The sequence below is a fragment of the Haemorhous mexicanus genome, chromosome 17 (genome assembly GCF_027477595.1).
Source record: "Haemorhous mexicanus isolate bHaeMex1 chromosome 17, bHaeMex1.pri, whole genome shotgun sequence".
NCBI classification, from domain to species: domain Eukaryota; kingdom Metazoa; phylum Chordata; class Aves; order Passeriformes; family Fringillidae; genus Haemorhous; species Haemorhous mexicanus.
In genome coordinates, this window is record NC_082357.1 from 987,958 (window position 1) to 1,011,193 (window position 23,236).

At 49.4% G+C, this 23,236-nt stretch overlaps 2 protein-coding genes across 5 annotated transcripts; one reads left to right on the forward strand and one right to left on the reverse strand.

The window, feature by feature from the left end:
- Positions 1–1,390: 1,390 nt before the first annotated feature.
- CCNF (cyclin F) lies at positions 1,391–13,613 on the forward strand. Its single transcript, XM_059861268.1, has 17 exons — positions 1,391–1,506; positions 2,915–3,069; positions 3,488–3,594; positions 4,315–4,382; positions 4,839–5,032; positions 5,371–5,424; positions 5,982–6,086; positions 6,624–6,701; positions 7,086–7,237; positions 7,978–8,142; positions 9,015–9,138; positions 9,475–9,655; positions 10,549–10,636; positions 11,034–11,133; positions 11,414–11,544; positions 11,728–11,897; positions 12,444–13,613. The coding sequence occupies exons 1-17, from the start codon at positions 1,494–1,496 to the stop codon at positions 12,839–12,841; spliced, it is 2,283 nt and encodes a 760-aa protein (XP_059717251.1). The 5' UTR covers positions 1,391–1,493; the 3' UTR covers positions 12,842–13,613.
- VRK3 (VRK serine/threonine kinase 3) lies at positions 11,062–23,236 on the reverse strand. Of its 4 annotated transcripts, none has more exons than XM_059861271.1 (12): positions 23,094–23,236; positions 22,694–23,019; positions 21,198–21,250; positions 18,796–18,862; positions 17,992–18,076; positions 17,429–17,531; positions 17,003–17,095; positions 16,682–16,814; positions 15,805–15,925; positions 15,455–15,513; positions 14,730–14,888; positions 11,062–11,200 (listed from the first exon to the last, which is right to left on the reverse strand). In XM_059861271.1, the coding sequence occupies exons 1-11, from the start codon at positions 23,204–23,206 to the stop codon at positions 14,740–14,742; spliced, it is 1,302 nt and encodes a 433-aa protein (XP_059717254.1). In that variant the 5' UTR covers positions 23,207–23,236; the 3' UTR covers positions 11,062–11,200; positions 14,730–14,739. The 4 variants fall into 4 exon arrangements, 3 of the variants coding, with proteins under 3 accessions (XP_059717254.1, XP_059717253.1, XP_059717252.1); XM_059861270.1 differs by lacking the exon at positions 11,062–11,200 and adding an exon at positions 13,847–14,153 and having other exon boundaries at positions 14,739–14,888; XM_059861269.1 differs by lacking the exon at positions 11,062–11,200 and adding an exon at positions 13,847–14,153.

Consider the following 23,236-nt stretch of genomic DNA (forward strand, 5'->3'; position numbering starts at 1 on the left):
TTGAGGCCAAACAGCCCCAGCTCCCTCAGCCTTTCCTTGTCAGAGAGGTGCTCCAGGCCCTTCATCACCTTCCCTCTGTTGACCTGCTCCAGCAGGTCCAGAGGAAGCAATGGAGATGCTGCAAGAGCTGGAACCCTCTTGCTCTGGAGCCAGGCTGGGAGAGCTGGGAGTGTTCAGCCTGGAGAAGAGAAGGCTCCAGAAAGACCACAGAGCCCCTTCCAGTATTTAAACGGCTTTCACGAGACCTGGAGAGGGACTTGGGACACAGGACTGGAAAGAGAGAACAAGAGGGAATGGCTTCATACTGATAAGGTTAGCTTATTAGGAAGAAATTCTTGGCTGTCAGGGAGGTGAGTCCTGGCACAGATTGCCCAGAGAAGCTATGGCCGCCCCACCTCTCCAAGTGTTCAAGTCCAGGTTGGGCAGGGGTTGAAACAACCGGGGATAGTGGAAGGCATCTCTACCCATGGCAGGGAGTGGAACCGGATGGTCCTTCAGGTTCCTTTCATTCTATTATTCTATACCCACTCCAAGAGCTTCATGTCCATCCTGTCCTGAGGAGCCCAGAACTGGACACGGCATTCCAGATGAGCTTCACCAGCGCTGAAGAGATGGACAGGACCCTGTCCCTGACCTGCTGGCAATGCCCTTCCCACCCCAGGATCCCCCACCTTGGCCCCAGGACACAGGGCTGGTCAAGGACACTTGTGACCCCCAGAGCCTTCTCTGCAGAGCTGCTGTCCAGCAGGTCACCCCCAGCCCAGGCTGGGACATGCAACAACCTCCCCAATGCTATAGCTCCAGCACAGACACCCTCAATGAATGTCCAAGGTGGAAATCATCAGGCAACAATAAGCCCCCACTGCTCCCTCAATAGCTCCCTTGTCCAGGCAGCCTCGACTAAGCATAGGTGACTGCGAGCGACAAAGCACCGGCAGGGACGGCTGCTGCCGGCTGGGGCCGAGAGAGGAGAAGAGATTCCTGGCCCCCCGGAGAGCTGGGACCGCCGCTGTGCCCCACACCCGCCGCCGACCCGAGATAACGAGACCGCGGGAATATGGCGGCTGTACCGTGAGGGGAAGCGCTGCGCCCCCGTCTCCCTGTACCGCCCCTCACGGCAGGGGGCGCCGTGCCGCCCGCGCATGCGCCGCTCCGCCACAGGTTTGAACCGCCAACTGACCCAATTCGAATTCGCATCCTCGCCGACCAATCACAGCGCGAGGGGCGTGTACGGCCCCGCCCCATCGGCATTCTGGCCAATGACAAAGCCTGCTGTGTTTAAAACAAGTGCGCGCGGGCGGTGGGCGGGCCTGGCGGGCGGGGCTCCCGCCGCTCCCGGCGCCCACTGGGCGCGCCCGCGCTGCGAGCGGGGCGTGTCAGCCCCGTGGTCCCCGCCCGCCCCCGGCGCTCCGGTCCCTCCTACGGTCGTGCCGCTCTCTCGGAGCCGGGCAGGGCGCTGTGTCCGTCCGAGCAGTCCCCGCGGGCGCGCCGCGATGAAGGCGGGTGGTGAGTGCGGATCTGCCTGCGGATGCTGCTGTTTGCCGGGTCTTCCTGCGCTGAGGGGCGGCTCCAGAGCGGGCTCTGCCTGCCGGGCGCCTCCTCAGGAGGTGTGAGGGCGGGGGATAACGGGATACCCTGAGGCCGGGCTGAGGGGCTGCCGGGACCGGCAGCGGCTGAGGGGGCCGGGCCGACGGCTGCGCGCCCAAATTCAAACGCGGCGGGGGCGGTGCGGCCCGGTCCGGCCCGGTGGGGGCTCGGGACCGGCTCTCCGTGCAGTGCTCCCCGCCGGGGCCGTCCCTCAGCCCTTCTGTGACCCTGGGGTCCGTGGCTGTGGCTGGCGGTTGTGCCTGAGCGCGCCTGGCCTCAAAGCCAAGGGGTCAAGATGCGTATTGCGCGTGGGAAAACATCTCGGGCGTCTGTGAGTTTGCAGGGCGCGGAGGACTGGGCAGGAAACCCCATTCAAAAGTAAGAGACAGTGGCTTTTTACTGTAAGGGTGGCTGAACCATGGTACTTGATTGCCCAGAGCGACCGTGGAATCCACATCCTTGGAGTTGTTCAAACCCACCTGGATGTGGTCCTGTCCCGCTTGGCCGGACGGTTGAAGTGGGTGACCCCCGGAGTTCTCTTGCAGCCTAAACCGCTCTGGTTTTGTGAAGCAACACATTGGAAATGAACCTGTGCCACTTCCTGTCTGTAGAAATGGAGTTTTCACTGAGTTGCTCATGTACCCCCGATCCCTATTTGGATGCTCATATAGGCTGAACTGGCATCCCAGTTTGGGTGTCCATTTCATTTTCATGGCCATAATACTGCTGAGGATAGTACGTTTTGTATACATAAATATGTATGTGTGTATGTATATAAATATATTGAAATAATACTCCAGAAGATATAGAAAATGGATCTTCCATTAGCATTCCTGGTAGCGACTGCTTGGAAAGATAGGCTTGAGTAGGTTTGGTTGTCTTCTTAATATCTCTGGTTGTGTTCCAGTGACTGCTGTCAGTTGAGAAGGAAAAGTTGGGGCATGGGGGAGGTAGATGAAGTGACAGTAGTGACAGTTAAACTATTTGTTACTACTGAACAGGGACAGCTGAACTGTTTGTCACTACTAAACATGGTCACAGGAGTCAGGGCTCATAGGGGCTCTTGTTGAAGAGCACTTGAGCCACCCCTTCTGAGTCTCTTGGCTTCATTAATCAATTTAAACAAGCCTTTTCTGTTCTGTAGTTTAGTCTTGTGCCATTATGAGGCATGAGCTATATATTGCTGGTTAATGTGTTTGCAGTGTCCTGTGCTGCAGTGAAGAGGTGCTCAAGTGAACACCTGTGTACGTGTCTACTACTCTGTAGTACCTTTTTCTCTTATGCTGTTCTATCACTAACTGAGGTGTCCTGTGTTTTTCTTTTCCAGTGGTTCACTGTAGGTGTTCCAGATGTTTTTCTTTCCCTTCAAAGCGAAGGATAATAAAACGGCCTCGAGTCCTGACGTTCTTGAACCTCCCCGAGGATGTTCTGTTTCACATCCTGAAGGGCCTGCCTGCTGCAGACATCCTCTCAGTCAGAGCTGTAAGTGCTGCAGCTTCCCCTCTGCCAGGCTCAGTGCTCAGCTCTGCCTCCAGGAGCCCGGACTGCACACAGAACAGGCTTCTCATGTCACAGAACCTCAAGAAACCCAAAGAGTGCCTGCAGGGTTGAGATTTTTGCTATCACAGGGACAGTTTCACTTCTCACTGCTCAAGTTAAGAGTAGCAACAGTATTTGACTGCTTTTTGTACCTTTTCTGTGGAAATTGTCCTGCCAGATTACTGAGGCTGAACAAATGGGTTTGGTTTGATATCTCTTGCCTTAGTAGTTATCAGGCAGGCAGCAAGTTAAACATAACTTGTGATCCATTACTTACTTCTCTTAAATAAGATTGCAAAGACCTGTTTTTCTGTTGATCCTTTTATTTTGGTAATCATTATTCCGTGTTCCCTCCGTGCAGGTGCACTCACGTCTTAAATACCTTGTGGATAACCATTCCAGTGTTTGGGCACATGCAAGTTTCCAAGATCTGTGGCCATCTCCAAACCATCTGAGGATGTTTGAAAGGTAAGTTTTAAACATCAAATTTGTCTGGCCTTTTAGAAGATGATGTTTGAAGGAAGATTAACTGTTCTAATCCGTCCTCAGTGTAACTGGCGTATCTGAGTTGTACAAAGAGGGGAAATATTTGCTTTGAATGAAAAAATGAAAAAATGGTGATTTCAGGTCTAAGCTACTGCTGGTCACTGCTGTCTCTTTAACCAGAGCAGGCCCGATTGCATGTGCCAAAGTTATTTCTCTTCACAGGCATTAATATTCCAGATTGGCATGTAACGCATTCCCTAAAACCTCTTTTTGGTGCTCCCATGTGAATGAACAAGTGAGGTCAGGGGCTCCAGGGAATAATCCTGTTTCTAAGTCTAAGTTGGCTTGGTCCCTTCTTGTGCAAACCAGTGTATTGAAAAACAGGTGAATTTCAGTAACAAAGTTTGAAAGGGTAACAATAAACCTGCTTCAAAAAGATGGGGAACATCTTTTTATCCATCTGATTTGAAGGGGATCCATTGGTGTCAAGATTTCTTTAACACGTTTAAATGCCATGATAATGGTTTTGCTTCTGAGTGTCACCTCTTTTTGAGGCAGACCAGTATGTGCACATCATTTTGGGAGGGAGGAGTACAAGGGCTTGATGTTTTGATGTATGTCCTTGATGCCCAAGGACCAAACTGTGGATTCAGGTGCTAGGAAGGATTTTAACCTCCAGTGCCTTCTCTGTTTGCCCTTCAGGGCTGCTGAAAGCGGTAACTTTGAAGCTGCTGTGAAGCTGAGCTTGGCGTACCTGTACAATGAAGGCCGTAAGTGTGGGAGCTTGTCCTGGGGCTGTGGGGAACATGGGATAGCCCGAGGAAGTTCTACATTGCTCTGCTTAGGCACTGGCCTCAAAGCTGCCACTGGTAATTCAGGGATAGGAGTTATCCTCTGCAAACTTGTGATGAAACTCGGCTACTTTGGCAGTGGGAAAAATGTATCAAAAGGGCCTGACAAGTGACAGGAGGAGCCTCCTGACAGGGGGTCCTGGCAAGGCAGCTGGTATTTGCAGAATGAACCCCCCAACTTAGGTTATGTTTTCCTAAAGCCCAACTGTTGTTAAGATTTTTCTTCAGCAACCTCCATGTTTTCTAAGGCTCTAAATGACAGAGACAGTTCAACCTTTTCCTGTTAGTTTCCTCCTATCTGTATTGGCCTGACTGAATGCCAAGCAGGCATTGTGAACAAACTCCCCTTGATTCCTGGCTTTCTCTCTGGTTCAGTGTCCATCACAGGCCATGGGCGTGCAGAAGTGAACGGAATAAAGGCATCTCACTACTTCAGCTTGGCAGAGCACCTGAATGTGTGTGCAGTCCCCTTTATCTGGCTGTTCATCCGTCCTCCCTGGTCCTTCTCTGGCAGCTGCTGTAAAGCTGTGGTCTACGAGAGTCTCAAGGCAGAGTGTCAGCTTGACAAGGTCAGGTTTCTTTCTGCCCTTGGCTTTACTCTACGTCAGTAACTATGTCTTGTTATTTTGGAAAGAATACTTTTGTTTCCCCGAGGAGCCTCCTGTGCTCTTGTTGCTTCAACAACTGTGGCTCAGTCATTTATTGACTTTATTGCAAAACTGCACATGATAGATCATGAGTACTGGAGGCCTGTACTGGCTCTGCAGACAGGTTCAGTGCTGTCTCAACAAAACATAGAGAAGACCAAGGGGGAAGAATGATTGAAAGATAAACCAAAACTGTAGTCTGAAATTACTAGCAAGAATTGCTGTGGTTTAACAATGGTTTATTTTGATGCTTTCTTCAGGCTCAGAAAGGATCTATTCTCCACAGCTTGGCTAAGGTTTTGAATTTCTTTGAGGTGAGCAGTATTTCTGATGGGATTTGATTTTTTTGTTTGTTTGTTTGTTTTTTCTGGTGATGCTAATGCTGTTTACCTTGATTAAGAACATAAATCAGCCAGATGCTCTTTTACTCCTCAAGCGTCCCAGGAGTTTCTGTTCTCATGAGTTTAATTTACTGGTTGTTTAAAGGAACATTATTAACTTACTTTATTGAATTGTACAAACAGTGAAATTAATTTTGGCTTAATCATGGGCTTGCAGTATGTTCGGGTCTCAAAGGAAGCCTTCCAGTTGTAATGCCTTGTAAAACAAAAAATAAAATAAAAAACCTTCAGTGGCAAGCAAGCCAAAAAGCATTTGTCTGGCTGAGGAAAAGCATTAACTGCTCTCAGAGCCTGCATCTGCAAATGGCAGCACTGAGTGGATGGGGGAGCATTCCTCAGAGGCTGAAGGGCATTCCCAAGGGATGGATTCTGCTCTGTAGCTTTTGGCACAGTGTTCTGTAGCTTCTGAAGTGTGGAGGCATCCACTTGTCTGGACAGAAGGAATACCAATATATGCCTTTTGTTTTTAGGATGAAGGAAAAAAGAAAGAGTCCCTTGAAATGCTTGAAGAATCTTCAAAACAGGGTTGTTTAATCAGCTCCTACCTCCTTTGGGAAAACAACAGAAAAGCTGCTGTAAGTAGTCATTTTTTGTCTCCAAGCAACTTTTACACTAACTCCTGGATCTCTGTTATGTGCAAAGAATGTCCTCAGAAAGCAGTTGCCATTCCTCAGAGCTTACCTTCTTCATAAACAAGGAGGGTGCTAAGAACTCTCTGAAATGAGCTCTGGTGTCTGAAATGAGGCTACAAGCAGTTGTAGCCAAGGTGCCACAGAAGTTTACCCCAACTCTGCTGAAGGTTGATCACTGCTGGCCAGTGATCCCAGGGCTCTGGGGAACAGGAGTGAGAGGTTCCTGCCTTGTCTTTAATAAATCTACCAAAGCTGTCCCCTTGGAATCCTGAGTTACTGCTCTCATTTCCTGTGAGACCTTGGGCAAGAACTGAAATAAGGTTCTTAAAAACAGTGGTGTCATGATAAGAAACAGACTTGCTGCTGAAAGAATAGATGTACCTCCAGGCAGTGTTTTTCTCTGGATACTGGTGCTACAGTTCTTCTGTTTGTTGTGTAAAGGCTGTGGGTTTTTACATCTGTTTGTGTTCCTCTCTGTAGCTGTCGGATCCTGGCAGATACCTCCAAAGTCTCAGGAAGCTACGAGACTACGCAGCCAAGGGCTGCTGGGAAGCACAGGTAAGACTGAGCTTTCCCAGAACTGCAGTCTTTATTTGGTCCTTTCTGTGCTGCCATTGTAGGGATACATTTCTCTTTTTAGAAGCAGGACCAGCATTGCAGAGTATTGTCGTTATGTGCCCGTCTGTATCCACTCTGCAGTCTCTCTTCTTTGGGAAATTGCAGCACACCGGTGGCAGAATTGAGTAGATGCATCTTTTGATGGACTTAAAAGACTGGCCCCAAATAATCTGTGTGATCAACATTTAAACCAAACTAAGAACTACTTTCAAGTAGTTTGCCATGTTCAGTGTTTTCAGCAGGAAAAATAGAGCACCATCCTCTGCTGCCTAGTTTGCATTTGGTAAAATAAACATACTTTCTTCTGTGTTCTCTCTACTACAGATAGCTTTAGCCAAAGCTTGTGGGAATGGAAACCAACTAGGATTAGAAGCAAAATCTTCCAGGGAAATGGTTTCTCAAATCTTTCAAGCTTCCATTCCTATCAGCAAGCAAAGCATCTTCACTGTGCAGAAAGGAATGAATGAAATAATGAGGTAGGAACTTGGATCCAGGAGTGAGGCCCCACAGCAAAAACCATTCCCTATTTCCCTGTATATCTCTACAATCCTTCTACAGTTTCTCTAGACAACCTGTGCCAGGGCCTCATGGCCCTCACAGGGAAGAATTTCTTCCCAATATTCCATCTAGCCCTGCCATCTGTCAGTGTGAAGCCATTCTCCCTTGTCCAAAGTTCCTGTTGACTCCCTTTTCCTGAATGAACACTTGCAGCAGTGTCACCCATGTCAGCCTGCCCCTTAATCCTTTTGGATGAGTTCTGTATCATTCCCTAGGCAGACCTTGATACATTCCAGTTGCTCTCTCACATGTAGGGCAGCTCCACCACTTCCCCTTGCTGGCATTGCTTTCCTAAAAAAGTACATCACCATCCATGGCAGCATTCCAGCCACATGGGTGTCCCAGTGTGGTTCTGTAATGGCAATGGGATCATGGCCCTGTGACCACACACACATCTCCAACTCCTCCTGTTTATTCCCCACACTGTGTGTGTTGGTGTGCAGGGAGGGGATGGAGCAGGCAAGTTTTTCAGGAGGGCTGCAGGAGGATCCAGCACAGCCACAACCCCACTTGAGGGAGTTGGCTCTTCTCTTGGGAGGCATCTCAGGAACACTTGCTACTGCTCTGCTTGGCCTGGCTCATTCTCCAGTCACAGTGGATATCATAGTGTGGGACACCACTTCCCAAGTTCTTCCTTAAGGCACTCTTCCTGTTCTAGGTATATCCTGGTGGATTGGCTGGTGGAAGTGGCTACCATGAAGGACTTTTCTAGCCTGTGCCTGCACATGACAGTGGGGTGTGTGGACCGTTACTTGACGCTGAGACCTGTACCTCGTGCTCGGCTCCAGCTCTTGGGAATAGCCTGCATGGTCATTTGCACACGGTGAGGGTTCTGGCTGGTGAGCAGAGGTGGTCATTCTGATCTTTCAAATTCTTTCCTGCAGCTCAAACTTCTTCCCCAACCCCATTCCTTGCTTGTAATACTGGAAAGGCTCTTTGACTTTCCTCTACTTTGACTGCTGTTTAACTGTGTTTACATACAAACACAGACTCTGTAAATGAGGCAAAAAAGGTAGTTTCTTGAAGGTTTTTTTCTTATTTAAACACATGGTCATAGTTGTGGATTGCTCTAAATGCATTCAATCAGCAGCTCGAGTCTTTGACACCATATTGGCATGAAAAAGCTGGAAAGGAATAAGACCAGCAGTGTTCTATAGTTGGGCCTGTGTACATTCAGATGAACTGCATGGTGTGGTGGAAGATTATCCTTCTGTGTTAATTTCCTTAATATCTTGCACCTTAACCTAGGAGAGGCTTCATAGATGAAGAATTAGGATCAGAGAATCACAGACTGGATTGGGTTAGAAGGGATCTTAAAGATCAAGTCATTCCACCCCCTGCCATGGGCAGGGACACCTTCCACTATCCCAGGGTGCTCCAAGCCCCGTCCAACCTGGCCTTGGACACTTCCAGGGATCCACAGGCAGCCACAGCTGCTCTGGGTCACCTGTGCCAGGGCCTCACCACTCTCACAGCCAAGAATTTCTTCTGCGTTAGGAAGAACATTCCAAATTAGGAATGTTAGAGTCGGTGGTTCCATCTTACAGGTGATATAAAGAGCTGCAATTCTTTGCTGGTCTACCTGGGAAAGTACCTTGTGAAGTTGTTTAACTGTGGTCATTGTGGGTGCAGTTATCCACTCTAAGTGCACAAATCCCCTTTCTGCTGGGACTAACTTAATATTTAACATTACAGTTTCATCAGCAAAGAGATGCTGACGATACGGGAAGCTGTGTGGCTGACAGACAACTCCTACAAATATGAAGAGTTGGTCAGAATGATGGGCGAGATCATTTCTGCCTTAGAAGGAAAGATAAGGGTGAGTTTGGAAAGTGGATGGAATATTTCCCTGCCCTTGAGCTGCTGTTCAAGGCAGGCTGTAGCAGTTCCTATCTCATGAGTTGGGGGCTTAAGTCAAGTGTTCTCAATCAGCTGTGGAGCCTGTGCATGTCTCAGGGCATACAGACACATGCCTCTGTAGAGATTAAAACTTCAGTTTTAAGAGGCCATTTATTCTATCACTGGAGAATGCATCAATGTCAATGTAGTAGTTAAACCAAAAACCCCCAAACAAAACCCAGCACCTGGAAACAGCTGTTCTAAACACTTTGTGCTGGTCTTGTATTTCCAACCTCTGTTCTCCTTTCTATACTAGATACCCACCATTTTGGACTACAAAGAAGTTCTGTCAAGCATTGTCTCGCTGGAGAGAAGAACTCTTCACCTTTACAGCTTCATCTGTGAGCTGTCCCTCCTGAACACGAGCCTCAGCGTGTATTCCCCAGCCCGGCTGGCTGCTGCTGCACTGCTGCTGGCCAAGATCCTGCATGGGCAAGGTAACCCACCTCAAGCACAGACTGCCAGTCTGCCTTCTCTTTCTAGGGAGATTTTTTTGGGGGTTTTGGGTGTTAGTTTGTCTTTAGGCAAGATGTCCCAGTCACTTGGCTGGGGGAGGTGGAGAGAAGGGTGGAGAAGGGAGCAGGTGTAAGAAGTCAGAATGAATGAGTTCAGCCTGTTTGGCTGTACTGGGCAACCCAGATGATTAGAGGGCTAGAACAGCTCTCCTATGAGGAAGGGCTGGGAGAATTGGGATTGTTCAGCCTGGAGAAGAAAAGCTTCAGTGTGACCTAATTGTGGCCTTCCAGTACCTGAATGGAGCTGAAAGGAGACATGGAGAAGAGTCTATTTACAAGGGCCTAGAGAGACAGGACAAGGGGAAATGGCTTCTCACTGCCAGAGGGCAGGGTTAGATGGGATATTGGGAAAGAATTGTTTCCTGTGAGAGTGGTAAGGCCCTGGATCCCTGGAAGTGTCACAGCCAGGTCAGACAAGGTTTGGAGCAAGCTGGGATAGTGGAAGGTGTCCCTGCCCATGGCAGGGAGTGGAATGAGATGGGCTTTGAAGTCCCTTCCAACCCAAACCATTCCATGATTCTCTGATTCTGTTTTACCTCTTAACAGCAGTGATGAACTCGAGTGTTAGCATCAGACTATGCAAGCTTTGTATGTAAATGAGCCTGAAGATTTCTGTTGTTAGGTCTAACACCAGTTTGGCAGATAAACCTATCCTTAAAGCCAGCTGTGAACTTGAACAAACTATGGACAGATATAAGCTTGCAAATATCACAATCCTTAACCTATTAAAAAAAAAAAATAAGCTGACTCACTACAGAGCTACTACACTTAATGGATATGTAATTCAATATATGAATATGTACTCTCTTCTCCAGCACACTCCTGGACCAGCCAGCTGTCTGAGTGCACTGGTTTCTCTCAAGAAGACCTCTTGCCCTGCATGCTGAGCCTCCACCAAAAGTGGTAATGGTTTTGGGACTCTTTGAGGGGACACATGAGTACTTGGATTCCAGTTCTGGCAAATGTGCTGCACCTGTACAGTCAGCCCTTCCCAGTGAAGGAAGGGCCTTTGGTTAGCTGCCTCGCTCCCCTGCCACAAGGCACTAAGGTCCAGTTCAGGGACAGCTGTTCTATTTCTGCCAGCTGGTCTGGCCCTGGGTCACAGAAAACAGGGACAGAAAAGGAATTAGATGTTCACATGCTTAGAAGCCACCAGGTGTCCTGATGAAGCTGCTGAAACACCAACTCCCTTAGCACAGCACTGAGCAACAGAGGAAAATGATCTAACTTGGCTGGGTTTCTTTCTTCTACTGTTTCATAGAATCCATTGTAAGATAGGGGTTTCAATCTTTCTTTCCAGCTTCCATGACGATGTCCCCAAGGATTACAGGCAGGTGTCCCTCATGGCAGTAAAGCAGCGATTTGAAGATGAGCGCTATGAAGAAATTGGCAAAGAACAGGTGGGTGAGCTGTGGCTACATCTGCTGCTGGCTGACACTCACGGCAGAGCTGCTGTCCCATGGCAGGCTGTGTGAATAAAGTGAGAGTTTTAAAAATTGAGTTGCAGGGACTCTTAACTGATGTTTGAGTGCCGGTGGGAAGAACTCACTGGGATAGATTTCTCCTAGAAAATAAATAGTGCCCTTCTGGCTATTTAGTTCTCATAAGAATCTCATGGCTGAATTCCTACAGGTGCTTTGACTTTTAAAAATCTGTTTATTTATTTATTTAATATTTTAGGTTATGAGTTACAGCCAGCTCTGCTCATTGTTGGGTGTAAAACAGAAGGACCCAGAGCCCAGTCCCTTGCACAGGAACGTAGTGGAAATTCAGACTTTCCTCAGCTCTCCCTCTGGAAAGAGAGCTAAAAGGTAAGTATAACTCATGGCTGTCAGCAGGTCTGAAGATCAGCCAGAGCCTTTCCTCCTCTCTGGTACCCTCAGGTTTCATTCCTGAATACAATCTGTTTTCCTGTCACCATCCTGACATACCTATTAAAAGAGCTGGAAAAGACTTAGATTTTGACGTACGATTTCTGGGGTGTTTTGCTACAGGAGGAGGGAAGACAGCATTCAGGATGACAGAGGCAGCTTTGTGACTACACCCACAGCAGAGCTGTCCTCTCAGGAAGAAAGTCTGCTGGATAACTTCCTTGACTGGAGTTTAGATTCCTGCTCTGGTTATGAAGGTGATCAGGAAAGTGAAGGCGAGCGAGAAGGAGATGGTGAGCAGTTTATTCTTATAAAAAGCAGCCAAGAGGATTAAACCTGTCTTTTCATTTTTGCTTAAAACTGTTTCTCAGGCACCAGATGCCTAAACTTTCAGCTGAAGACCAGGTGGAAAAACTCTTCCCCTTCCCCCGTGGTTATAATTGTTAAACTCTCTCAGAGGTATCTTATCTGTTCTTTCTCTGCACTGCTTCAGAACATGAGGAGGGGTTTTGTATTTGCTCAGCGTTTCAAAGCCAGGCTGTTTGCAGTGCACCAAATGTGATGAATGAGCCACTGTCTTAGAAACACTAATTAGCTGTTGGGTTTTGCTGACCCTGGGTCTGGCTGCTCATTTTCTAACAGCTCTTAGTACCTGTTCAAATAGTCTGGGGGAAGAAAAGATGCTGTGTGAATAGAGGGTGAACTTAGTGCCCTGCCCTCCAGGTGTAAACAGCCAGAAGGCTGACTCTTGCTTGGCTTTTTTCTGTTTGACTCTGTGCTGAGTGCCTGCTTGGTTCTGCTTGGGGACAAACTAAGGTTTCTCTTTTCCCATCCTGCAGTGACCAGCCCCAGTGGGATCCTGGATGTGACAGTGCTGTACCTGGACCCTGCAGAGCACTGTGGCCAGGACTCCAGTGATGAGGACAGCCTGCCCGGGGAGTGGGATGGCTCTGGGGCACCCCAAAGGGAGGGGGAGCTGCCAGGGGCATATCTCACCCCAAGGAATCCCAACCAAGAGGGGAGCTCAGGCTACTCTTCTGTCAACACTGCCAGTCCTACATCTTCTGTTGAAGGCAGCCCTGGAGTTCCTCCCAAACCTACCTCAGCACTGCCCCACGGCAATTCTATGAACAGGGAGCCATGCCAGCCCCACTACCTGCACAGGAGGCAAGTCAAGAGAAAAAACATGGCAGAACACACTGAAGAAAGGCTGAACTTGGCCTTCTTAAGCCTCTGATTTCTTCGTGCTTTTAACTTTACCAGGATTTCTAGAAACTATTTCTGTTGCAGTCATACAGGGATGATAGTGAATAATTGTAAATACCTCCAAAATACCTTCCCTTCAGCCTTGTCTATCTTGTACAGCTGGGCTATTTCCTCCATTCACAGCTGTCTTTTTATGTATCCCCTATTGCCTGATCCTCTGCTAAGGTTCTGCTCTCTTTAAGAAATTCATAGCCCAGTTTTATCATCCTTCTTAGTGATAGAAAATAACTGTCCTGTCCCTTGCTTTCTCTGAGGCCTGGCACTATGAAATGAATTGACATTGGTTCTCAAGTTTCTGAATGTAACACTATGCTTGAATCTTCCACTTGAAAGACCTATTTTGAGGTTGTGCTGCCTTTTTACTCTGTCCAGGTCTCCTTCAGCTCCTCTCTTCTTGTCTATGGCATTTGCTGCACTGACACAAGGTTTTTATTGAAAAACCCCAGAGGTAAATGAAGGCTCACTGCAGGTCTGAGCTGCTCTCTCACCTACCTCCCACATGGTTTAAACTCCATTTGCCTCTTCTCTTGTTGCCATGTTTTCTTCACCTGAAAAATCCTTCTGTGCCTTAACACATAGGAATTGGAATACCAAGGTACAAGACTTCAAAAAGATGTCACTGAAGCTAACACTGGAACTGGACTCCAGGACTGCCAATTAACTGTGGCATTGGCAACAGTTCAGCTACACACAGTGTAGTGAGTGTTTATTGACTGTTTTTTTATAAAATTGTTTTGTTAGTAGAGATGGATCCTGGTCTTCCTTCCCCTCATTCCCTGGCCTGAGGTATGGAGAACTGCTGGGATGAAGTCAGGGCTTAGCTCTGGGCTGGGCTGTGATGTTAGGCTGCAGTGGCACTGCCTGAAGGCTATTTACACAAATCTCACAAGGAGCACAGGGCTCAAATCACCCTCACAACCCAACAGCAGCCCCAGAGAGGCCTTGAATCTTCCAAATAACCAAAAGCAGCCTTGGGTAGTTGTCCACAAAGTTTATTACAAAACTATGTACTGCCACTCTCATTCAAAAGAGAAAAAATCCCTGATTTAGTTTCCTGGCTCACGGTGGCTTCACTACAGTTCTCCAGCTACTGCTTCCCATAATCTGCCATGCAGCAGTCTCTTCACATTCATTTGGTACAGCAGGAGCTCAAACTTCAGCACGGGGTCACATTAACATGGGAAGAAAACATTTAAAAAAACCTCTCCCATTCTAAAACTGGTAAAAGTGAAAATGTATCTGGGAAAGGCCTCACTGCAGAAAGCTCTGAACTCTTCCTTGGTCTGAAAAAAATAAAAGCAGAAAAGGGGAAGATGAATCAGTTTTAATTCCTTCCCAGGAGGAGGAAATTAGGTGAAGAGCTGACTCTGCTTCTGCTGCGGGAAGCAGAGCTTTGGCTGATGCAGCCTTGCACTAAAACCAGATCTGGCTCTTTATCAAGCCTCACTCTGAGGTGTCTCATGGCTAAAATAGCAGCTGGGCACTAAAACCAGAACTTCAGGCTGCTTTCTGAGAGAGAAAAGCAAAAACTACAGCCCAGAGCTTCAGATATTAAAAAAAAGAAAAAAATACCAGATCGTCTGAGTCTGCATTTTGTTATCACCTCTGCAGCCCTGCAGCTCCTTCAGCATTTGCTTACTTAACCCTTCTTGTATTCCTTCATGGGCAAGTGTTTCCAGAGAAACTTGAGGAAACACAGGCTAAGCCTGGCTTTGTGCAGCACTGGACAGGTATCAATAGGGAATGACATGTCAGGAGGAGCAGGTTGGTTTCAGCTGGAGAAATGTCACAGCCCAGCCTGCTCTGTCCTCACCTGCCTGTGGCAGCACAGGGCACACACAGGAGATGCCAGCACTCACCTCGGGGCACTCAGGGCACCACTCGGACATCCACGCAGTCGTAAGCTGAAGCTTTCATCTTTTGCAGTGGCTTCCTAAGGAGCTGCCGCAAGGCCGCGTAGTCAGGCTTCTGCTCGTACTCCAGGGCCAGCACCTGCTCCAGGTAGGTCTGCAGGGCATCTGCAAGGAAAGGGACTCACTGGAGCAGCACAGGAACTCCAGCTGCCAAATGGCCATTTCAGGCTGCTTGTCCTGCAGCCAGCTCACCCACGTCCCCAGGCAGCTGCAGAGAGGAAAACTAAACCAAAGCTAATACAAAGCTTGAAGAATCACCAAATTATGCAATCAAATAGAATCACCAACTGGTTTGGGTTGGAAGGGACCTTGAAGCCCATCTCCTTCCACCCCCTGAACACTTCTCAGGCATGGGACAGCCACAGCTTCTCTGGGCAACAAAATGGGATAGGAAGTGTCCTCTAGCCCCAGATATTTAATTTCTAAACCCAGCAGCACAGCTGTCCCTTCAGCAAGGTTCATTAAAGCAGATCATGGAAAGCAGCCCTCATTCTTATGTACAGAAAACAAAGGATTTGTTCCCAGCCTGCCAGACAGTTCACACAACGCTTGACCACCATCACCACTGGAAGCCATTCTGAACCAGCACCCCAGCACAGAGAAAGTTCTGGCTTCAGGTTCAGTCAATCCTTCATTCCTGAGTCCCACTGCCACTGAGAGCAAGCCTATACCTGGAATCGATCTCTGCCTGAAGCACAGTTGAAGAAGGCATCTCACATCCTTTCTGTACCTGGAATAGTCAGCACAGAGTCCTGTCAGAAGGAGAAGCAATGGAGCAAGCACCTGAACATCTGTTATTGACAACAGGGACAAAAAAAATCCCCAAAAGGCTGAATTCAGCTGGCCGTGTTCTAGATGAAGCAGAACCTGGAGTTCACCAAACACCCTGGGGCCAGGCTCAGCCTTGGCTGTGGGATATGCCACACCCCAACAGTGTATCGTGACTTGGGGATTTCAGTCACAACCCCCCCTCACTGCTTTCTGCTGAGCATTTCCCAGAATAATAGATGATTTCTCCTACCTTTCTTTCTGTTCCACCACAGCTTTTACTTTGTCCAGCTCATCAGACCAAGGCAAAGTGCCACAGAGCCATTTCAGAAGACAGTAGCCCAGAGATTCCAAGTCACTCCGTCGAGATGGTCCTGATGGGAAACACAAGACATTCACATGTCACTTGTGAAAGGGCAGAAGTAAAGAAATTCAGGAGCTTTATGAGGATGTGCTCTAGGGTATCAATACTCCTGGGAGCCTGCTAACACAGTTCAGAAATCACCTCCCAGCATCTAGAGGAAGATTTCCTGAACACTCTGAAAGAGAAGTCACATCCCAACCAGGAGAAGGACAGAATTTGCCACAGGCTGTCCAGGATAGCGTGAAGTCTCCATCCCTGGAGAGATTTAAAAGTCATGTAGATGTGGCACTTGGAAACTTGGGTTAGTGGTGACCTTGGCAGTGCTGGGTTTGCAGCTGGACTCAATGATCTTAAAGGTCTTTTCAACAAAAGTGATTCTATGATTTAAATGCTTTTCCAGCTCTCATTGCTTCAAGGTCAGAGCACAGCCTGCTGCAAATCTGTTTTGGACAGGGATCCTGTCTGGCTTGAAAAAGATCCCTGCTAAGCCAGCACGAAAGGCCCTGTTTTCTATTCCCCACACGCCTGCAGCAGCCAAGGCTCCAGATGGAGCAGGAACATCCCTGCTGCAATCACTGAATGACCTGGCAAGTCCCAACACAGCAGCCATCAGGAGGCAGGAGTGAACAGCCCAAAGAGGAACCCAGTTCCTGGTGCCTGTGAATGCCTGGAAAGCAGCAGTGCCAGCAACGCCAGCAGGGAGCCCAAGCTCCAGGGAGCACCACCACAAAAGCAGCCGCAGCACGTGTCACAAACCCAGACCCACCTGAGCCCTTGTGGCTGTCCAGGCTGATGAACTCCACCGTGCCCTCATGGGGGGTCCTGCTGCCCTCACGCTGAGCCACGTGCTTGCCCCCGGGGCAGTAGCGGAACGCGAAGCTGTAGCCAGCGAGGGTCACCTGCAGGGCAGCACAGAGCACCCACCTGAGTGCAGAGCAGCCCCCTGGGCTGCCCCACAGCTCCTGCCTGAGCACTGTCCAGCCTGCTCTGCTGCCCTGCCCAAGGCAGGGACCTGGAGGCTGCCTTATCCCAAGTCACAATCCCAGCTCCAGTGCCCTTTCCTGGCAGCACTGCTCCTGCTCCCTACCTGTGTGAGGTCTGCTGGGTTCAAATAGATGTTCTCAGCAGTGATGTCCCCATGCACATACTCATTCTCATGAATGTACTCCAGGCAGTCTAGCTGAGAATAAACAGGGGGAGCATATCAGATCCATGCAGGCTCCTGCAGCACCCTGGCTGTCACTGAGCTGGACCTTCCCCAGCTCCCTGTAGCCATGTGGATGAGCACTAAAAACACCACGTCTCACAGCCTTCAAGTTCAAAGGTCAGGTTTTTCTCATTCTTCTTATCCCAAATTCCTTCAAGGTGACACACTGCTCAAAAGATGCTACAGCAGGTTTAGAGACCCCACCCAAGCCCCTGGAGTAGCTTTAAAACACTTCTGGGAGATCCAGAAGGAAGTTAGAAGTCTTTTCTGAAGAAGTCCCTTGGGAAGGATTGGTTCTCCACATACCACACGAACAGCAATCTGAAAAGCTGCCTTCTCCCTCAGCAGGTGCAGGCCGTCGCTCAGGACTGACTGAAGAGATCGCCCCAAATCAGAGAACACCAAAAACCTGCAGGACAAAAGAGCTTTGCACATTCCAGTACCTACCTGGTTTGGAGACCCTGCAACAGATACTTGCCAAGTGATCCATTGGACCCCACTTCAACTCCCAGCTGACCTGGGCAAACACTCCTTGACTTTTGATAAGAGAAAACTTCTTATAAAGGAAACAGGTGTGCTTGTCATGTGTTGCAGACACACAGCCTGAATCTCCCCTTTGTGTTAAGTGTCAAGGACCAAAATAAGGTGTCCCCGGGCCTGAAGGGCAGCAGCACCAAAAGCAGTAACTTCACCAGCAACAGAAGGACTGAAGGAAACAAAGCAATGAGAGGCAAACCATTTAAGACACCACAGGAGCAGTGCATAAGGTCAGGAGCCCAGGGGGCAATGACAAAAGGACTAGTGGACAGCAAGCAGAGGACAGGGAAAGCCAGAGATGCTCAGACAGCTCAAGAGCTCAGTCACCTCACCTGTAGCTGTCTGCATGCAGTCCAAAGCCAACACAGTTGGGGATGCCCAGCAGCGGCACGGAATGCCACTTCTTCCACTTCTCCACTACAAGAGAAGAGGACAGTGCAGCAGATGCTGCTGAGGAGCTCCAGGAGGAAGGAGTCAGTGATGCTCCTCCTCTGAAGGTCTGCTCTGCCCTGGAGAGCTGACAGTGGCCACTCATCCTGACTCTGTCCCCAGAATTCCAGTCCGATGTGTGCACTGGCATGTCAATACACTGCAGAGCAAAAATGGACCAGGGAAGATTCTGGGAATATCAGAGCAGGCTATGGCATGGGATTGCTACAGGGCTGGGTAAAACAAGGAGAGGGGAGAGAGAGGGTGAGGGACAAGCAGATTTTTGCACTTCTCCCAGAAGTGTAGATTTCACATAAATTCTTCCATCCCCCCTGCCTAGATTCTCTGGGCAGCTTTTGTTCTTGCTCAAGTTTTGGGATCAATGGAGTTGATACCACAGAGCTGCTGACAGAACCACCCATGGAAGAGGGACAGGAGAGTGAGCCAAGGCGAGACAGGCTGCAGGGCTGGACAGCTCCCAGACACATCAAGACAGAGAGAGGAGTACAAGAAAGCTGTGCTCATACTGCACTGTCCTACAGCACACAGACTGCTGGGAGAACTGGCATTGACTGAACTCCTCAGCACTCTGGCACTAACCAAGCAAGGAATTAATTTATCCTACTCTGGCCTTCCAAAGATTCACATAACTAATGAGAGGGAAATGCCAGTTATCCTTAGTCCTTGCCCTCACAAGAAGCACCAACCTGTGCCTGCCTTCGCAGCTCGCTGGAAGAAATTCTGTTCATTGTAGATCCTCCCATCTTTGGCATCCTAAAGGGAACAGGGAGGAGTGTTATTTCAGCCACACACATCCTGCTGGAAAGGGAAACTTGGGTAAGATTGCTATAAGAATTTAACTACTCATTTTAAAGAAAGCAAAGATCAACTAACAGAGTTGACAGCAGAGCTCAGGTGTCTTTGTTCCCTATTTGATGCTACCCCTAACAACCACATCAACTCTGAGTATCAGCACAGAGAGAGGGGCCATCTCAGGTTGGGCCTTTCCAGCAGCCCATTTACAGCTGTCTGAGGGCTAACAACAGCCAGGCAGTGCAGCCCAGGCACAGCATGGAGAGAGCTGTGGTCCCACAGCTGTAACTTTAAGGGGAGCCAGAGGTGACCTTCTTAGCCACAGCAAGGATTAGGGCATTTCTACAAACACACAAGTCTCTACAGAGAGCTGTAACATTTATTCAGTCAGAAAATGAGACAGGAAAGTCTGTATTAGTAACATCTGAGGTAATGCTGTCATCGAGTTACCTCAACTTCACACAGTTCCCACTCAGAATGTCTGTGTTTGCCTACACACACATATCTACTCAACACTAACTCAGGACACTGCTATCCTGCAAGGGAGAAAGCAGCAGTGTTATATTCTACCTGGTTTGATACAAAACTGGTATCAAAGCTGGAGGAACAGCAGGCTGCAGACAGCACAGACCATGTCCCAGAGGGTATTTCACTCTGCATCTTGACTGTGAGCCCGTGTGGGTCATCAAACCTCAGAGCCAAAATGCTCTCATGTGCCATATCACACTCCACAGTGCTCAGCAGACTGCCAAGCAGCCAAAAGAAAAACAGAGAAGTTGGGAGTGTTGCCTACAGAAGTGATCAGTTTCCCACCAACTGGTTCTAGTTTTGTGGCACTTAGCAGATTTTCATCATCCACACTGTATTCCTTCTCCATGCTCTTACATGTCTCCTCTGACAAAAGGTAGAGGGATTATCCAAGTGCATGCAAGAGCCCCACAGAGCCATCAGTCAGTGCTGGCCATCCTACAGACCAGCAACCCCCAAGAGCCACAGTAGACAAGAAAACCATCTTTCAGCTTTGGTTTGTGAGCTACTGAAAATCAATCTACTGAATTTCCACGACAGAACACGTATTACTGGAAATAACACATTTCTGGAGAGCCCAAGATATTGACAAGTACCTGGGGAAAGCTGGCTTGGAACTCCAACTATAATTCCTATTTGATTTCAAAGTGTGCTCTGGCTTTACATAGTGTCTCCATGCTGGCTCTCACACAGCCTCAGCACAGCACCTAATTCCAACCTCTCCAGTTTCCCCAGACCTGAGCAGGGTGCATGCATGTGCATGCCTGCCATGGAGGAGAAAAGCTGGTCTGTGTCCTGGATTGTCAAGCAAATTGTATTCTATTTGCCATCTGTATGGCAGTTATCTTCTGTTAAGTGGGCAGTTTTCCTTATCTCTTCCACAACCACTCCTCTCTCAGGGGAGACATCTGCTGATAACAGGCCATTGAATGTCCCTGCATGGCTGATAAGAACTACAGCATCCCACTGGGAGATGTGAGCCCAGAGGGAAGAGCCAAACATCCTACACAGATATAATCTGGAGATTCTGGAACACCAGCACAGCTTCTCCACTGGATTCCCCAGAGCAACAGCAGCTGCCTCTTCCACTGGATCTTCAGAGGAAGACTGCACCTTTCTCCAGGATCCCTGCTCCAAGAGAACCACCCCTGGCACTGCAGGAGGGCTGCAGCCACAATTCCAATGGCACTGCTGCCAACACCCTGACCCACAGGGTGTCAGGTTGTGTTCTGACTCTGTCAGTGTTGTTTTAGTTAACTGCATCGTTTATTTTATCTTTTTATTTTCTTCTCTAGTAAAGAACTGTTATTCCTGCTCTCATATTTTTTACCTGAGAGCCCCCTTAATTTAAAATTTATAGCAGTTCAGAGGGAGGGGGTTTACATTTTCCATTTCAGGGTAGGCTCCTGCCTTCCTTAGCAGACACCTGTCTTTGCAAACCAAGACAGTCTGACATTCCCTGATCTAGATCTCCACCTCACACCACCAATTTCAGTTCTGCAGGTTCCTGAGCCTGGTCAATCAAAGCAGCAGCCTTCTGTTATTAAGCCTTCAGGGTTTTTTAAATCCTCATATCCGTTTTCTTCACACCTTTAGCAGAAAAGCCAACTGAAATCCCAGCACAAACCCTCAGGAGGTTAGATCCATCTCCTAATTTAGCAGGGGCCTCTCTGACCACTCTCTCTCAATTTCTCAGATACTCTCAGCCAAACAGGTCAGGACACAATACTCTATGCACTATTCCTTACCCAAACAGATCAAAACTCACAAGTTTGAGGGAGTAGCTTTGATTTTGAGGACAGGTTCCAGATGCTGACTGCGCTGTGGAAGGATGGAACAGATGTGGTTACAGGAGCATGGAAAAGAGGTTGTGCATCATTAAATGCAGCCTGTGCAGCTCGATTAACTCATCCTCTGCTTCTTTCCCTTGAGCTTTGCAAAGCAACCTCTGTGACAGCACCTTCCCAGATCACTACAAAATAATTCTTACCTTGCTCCAGGAGCTCAGCACCCTGACATGCAGTGCAGTTCTGCTTAAGTCACAGAAGCATCTGGGCAGGACTACAGTATGAGGGGGCTTTGAGGAGTATGTAAAGAATAGATCATTAGCAGAATCTCAAAGGCATCCCCAAATTCATTTGCTGAGCACTCCCTCCAGCTCACTCGATGGTTTGACAAGTCTGTAAGGGATGCCAAGTCCCTCTGCTTTGTATAGATGTTAGACTTGTATCTGGCTTCCCTTCCCCAAAAGGATTTGCACCCATCACTTGGCTCAGGGCAGTTCCTCCTCTTTGCTCTTAGACCAAGTGCTATCCACAGGTTACCTGCTGCTCATCACCTAAAACCTACTTCTATAAAAGCACCTTCCACTACTGATTTTCCTTTTTATCACATTTTTTAAAAAACATAGATGGATGCTCAGACTTTGTTATGCAACAGCCTGAATAATGAAAAAGAAAGTAAAGCCAAATATCAGGCAAAACTCGGTAATGGAAAAAATTCCTCCTCGACAGCTTCCAAATTAACAAGAGAAGAAGATCAAAAACTCCCCTTTGGAAATTTACAACTAGACTGAAAAGATCAGCATTTACTAAATGGCTGAGAAGCAGCCTATGTGGTATGGTTGCTTTCTTTGGCCCCAAAACACACCTAGAATTGACATTTAGTGGGTATTGACACCACTTACAGCACAGGAACTCCTGTACAGTGCCAGCAAATAGTTTTTGGACCTAAAAGAGAAAGAGGAAGTGTGGCCCCATCAACGGCCATTCCATAATAACAGAACAGTGGGGCCTCGGCTTGATACTGTGCTGGTGGCAGAGTGGCTGACAAGCAGATGCCCAGTGAGGAATGGCTGGAGCTGTGCCAGGGGAGGTTTAGGTTGGAGATCAGGAAAAAAGCTCTTCCCCCAGAGGGTGCTGGGCACTGCCCAGGCTCCCCAGGGAATGGGCACAGCCCCGAGGCTGCCAGAGCTCCAGGAGTTTGGACAGCGCTGCCAGGGATGCCCAGGGTGGGATTGCTGGGGTGTGTGTGCAGGGCCAGGACCTGGACTCTCGGGTACTTGTGGGTCTCTCCCAGCTCAGAATACTGAGTGATGGATCCTGCAGGCCTGCGGGTCACCGCCAGCCCGGCGGAGACCAGTGTCACCCACTCCACGACTTCTGGGGGTTTCGGGGTGTCCCGGCAGCTGTCACCGAATCCAGAGCGGTGACTCCGCGCCCCTCGCCTCCCGGCCCCCTCTGCCCGCCGCGGGCCCCACGGTACCTTCGTACATCAGCCCACAGCAGCCCTGCTCCAGGAGCCGCACCAGCTTCCACAGCCGCCCTCCCTGGTCCGTCAGCACCGTGTCCGCCGGCAGCGGCACGGCCGGGCCGGGCCGGGGCTTGCGAGGTGAGCGGGGCCCCAGGCGGGCCGCGGACGCCCGCGGGGAGGGGGAGGCGGCGGGGCTGAGGGCTGGCGGCGGGCTCGGGGCCGGCGCTGTGGGCTCGGTGTGCTCCTCGGGCGGCGCGGGCAGCCTCCCGCCGCAGGCCGGGCAGAAGCGGAACGCGGGCTCCACGGCGAGCCCGCACTGCGGGCAGAACAGGCCGAGCCTGCGGGACACGGACAGCGTCAGAGCCCGTGCGCCGCCCCGCTTCCACCGCCCCGCTCCCGCCGCCCCCAGCACCTAGGGGAGCCGCCGGACAGCTCCGCCCGCGGCCGCTCCGGGGTCTGTGTCCGTGTCCGTGTCCGTGTCCCTGCCCCCGCGCCGCGCCGCCCGCGCACCCTCCTGCCCGACATGGCCCCGCCGGAGCAGCCGGGCCCGCCCGC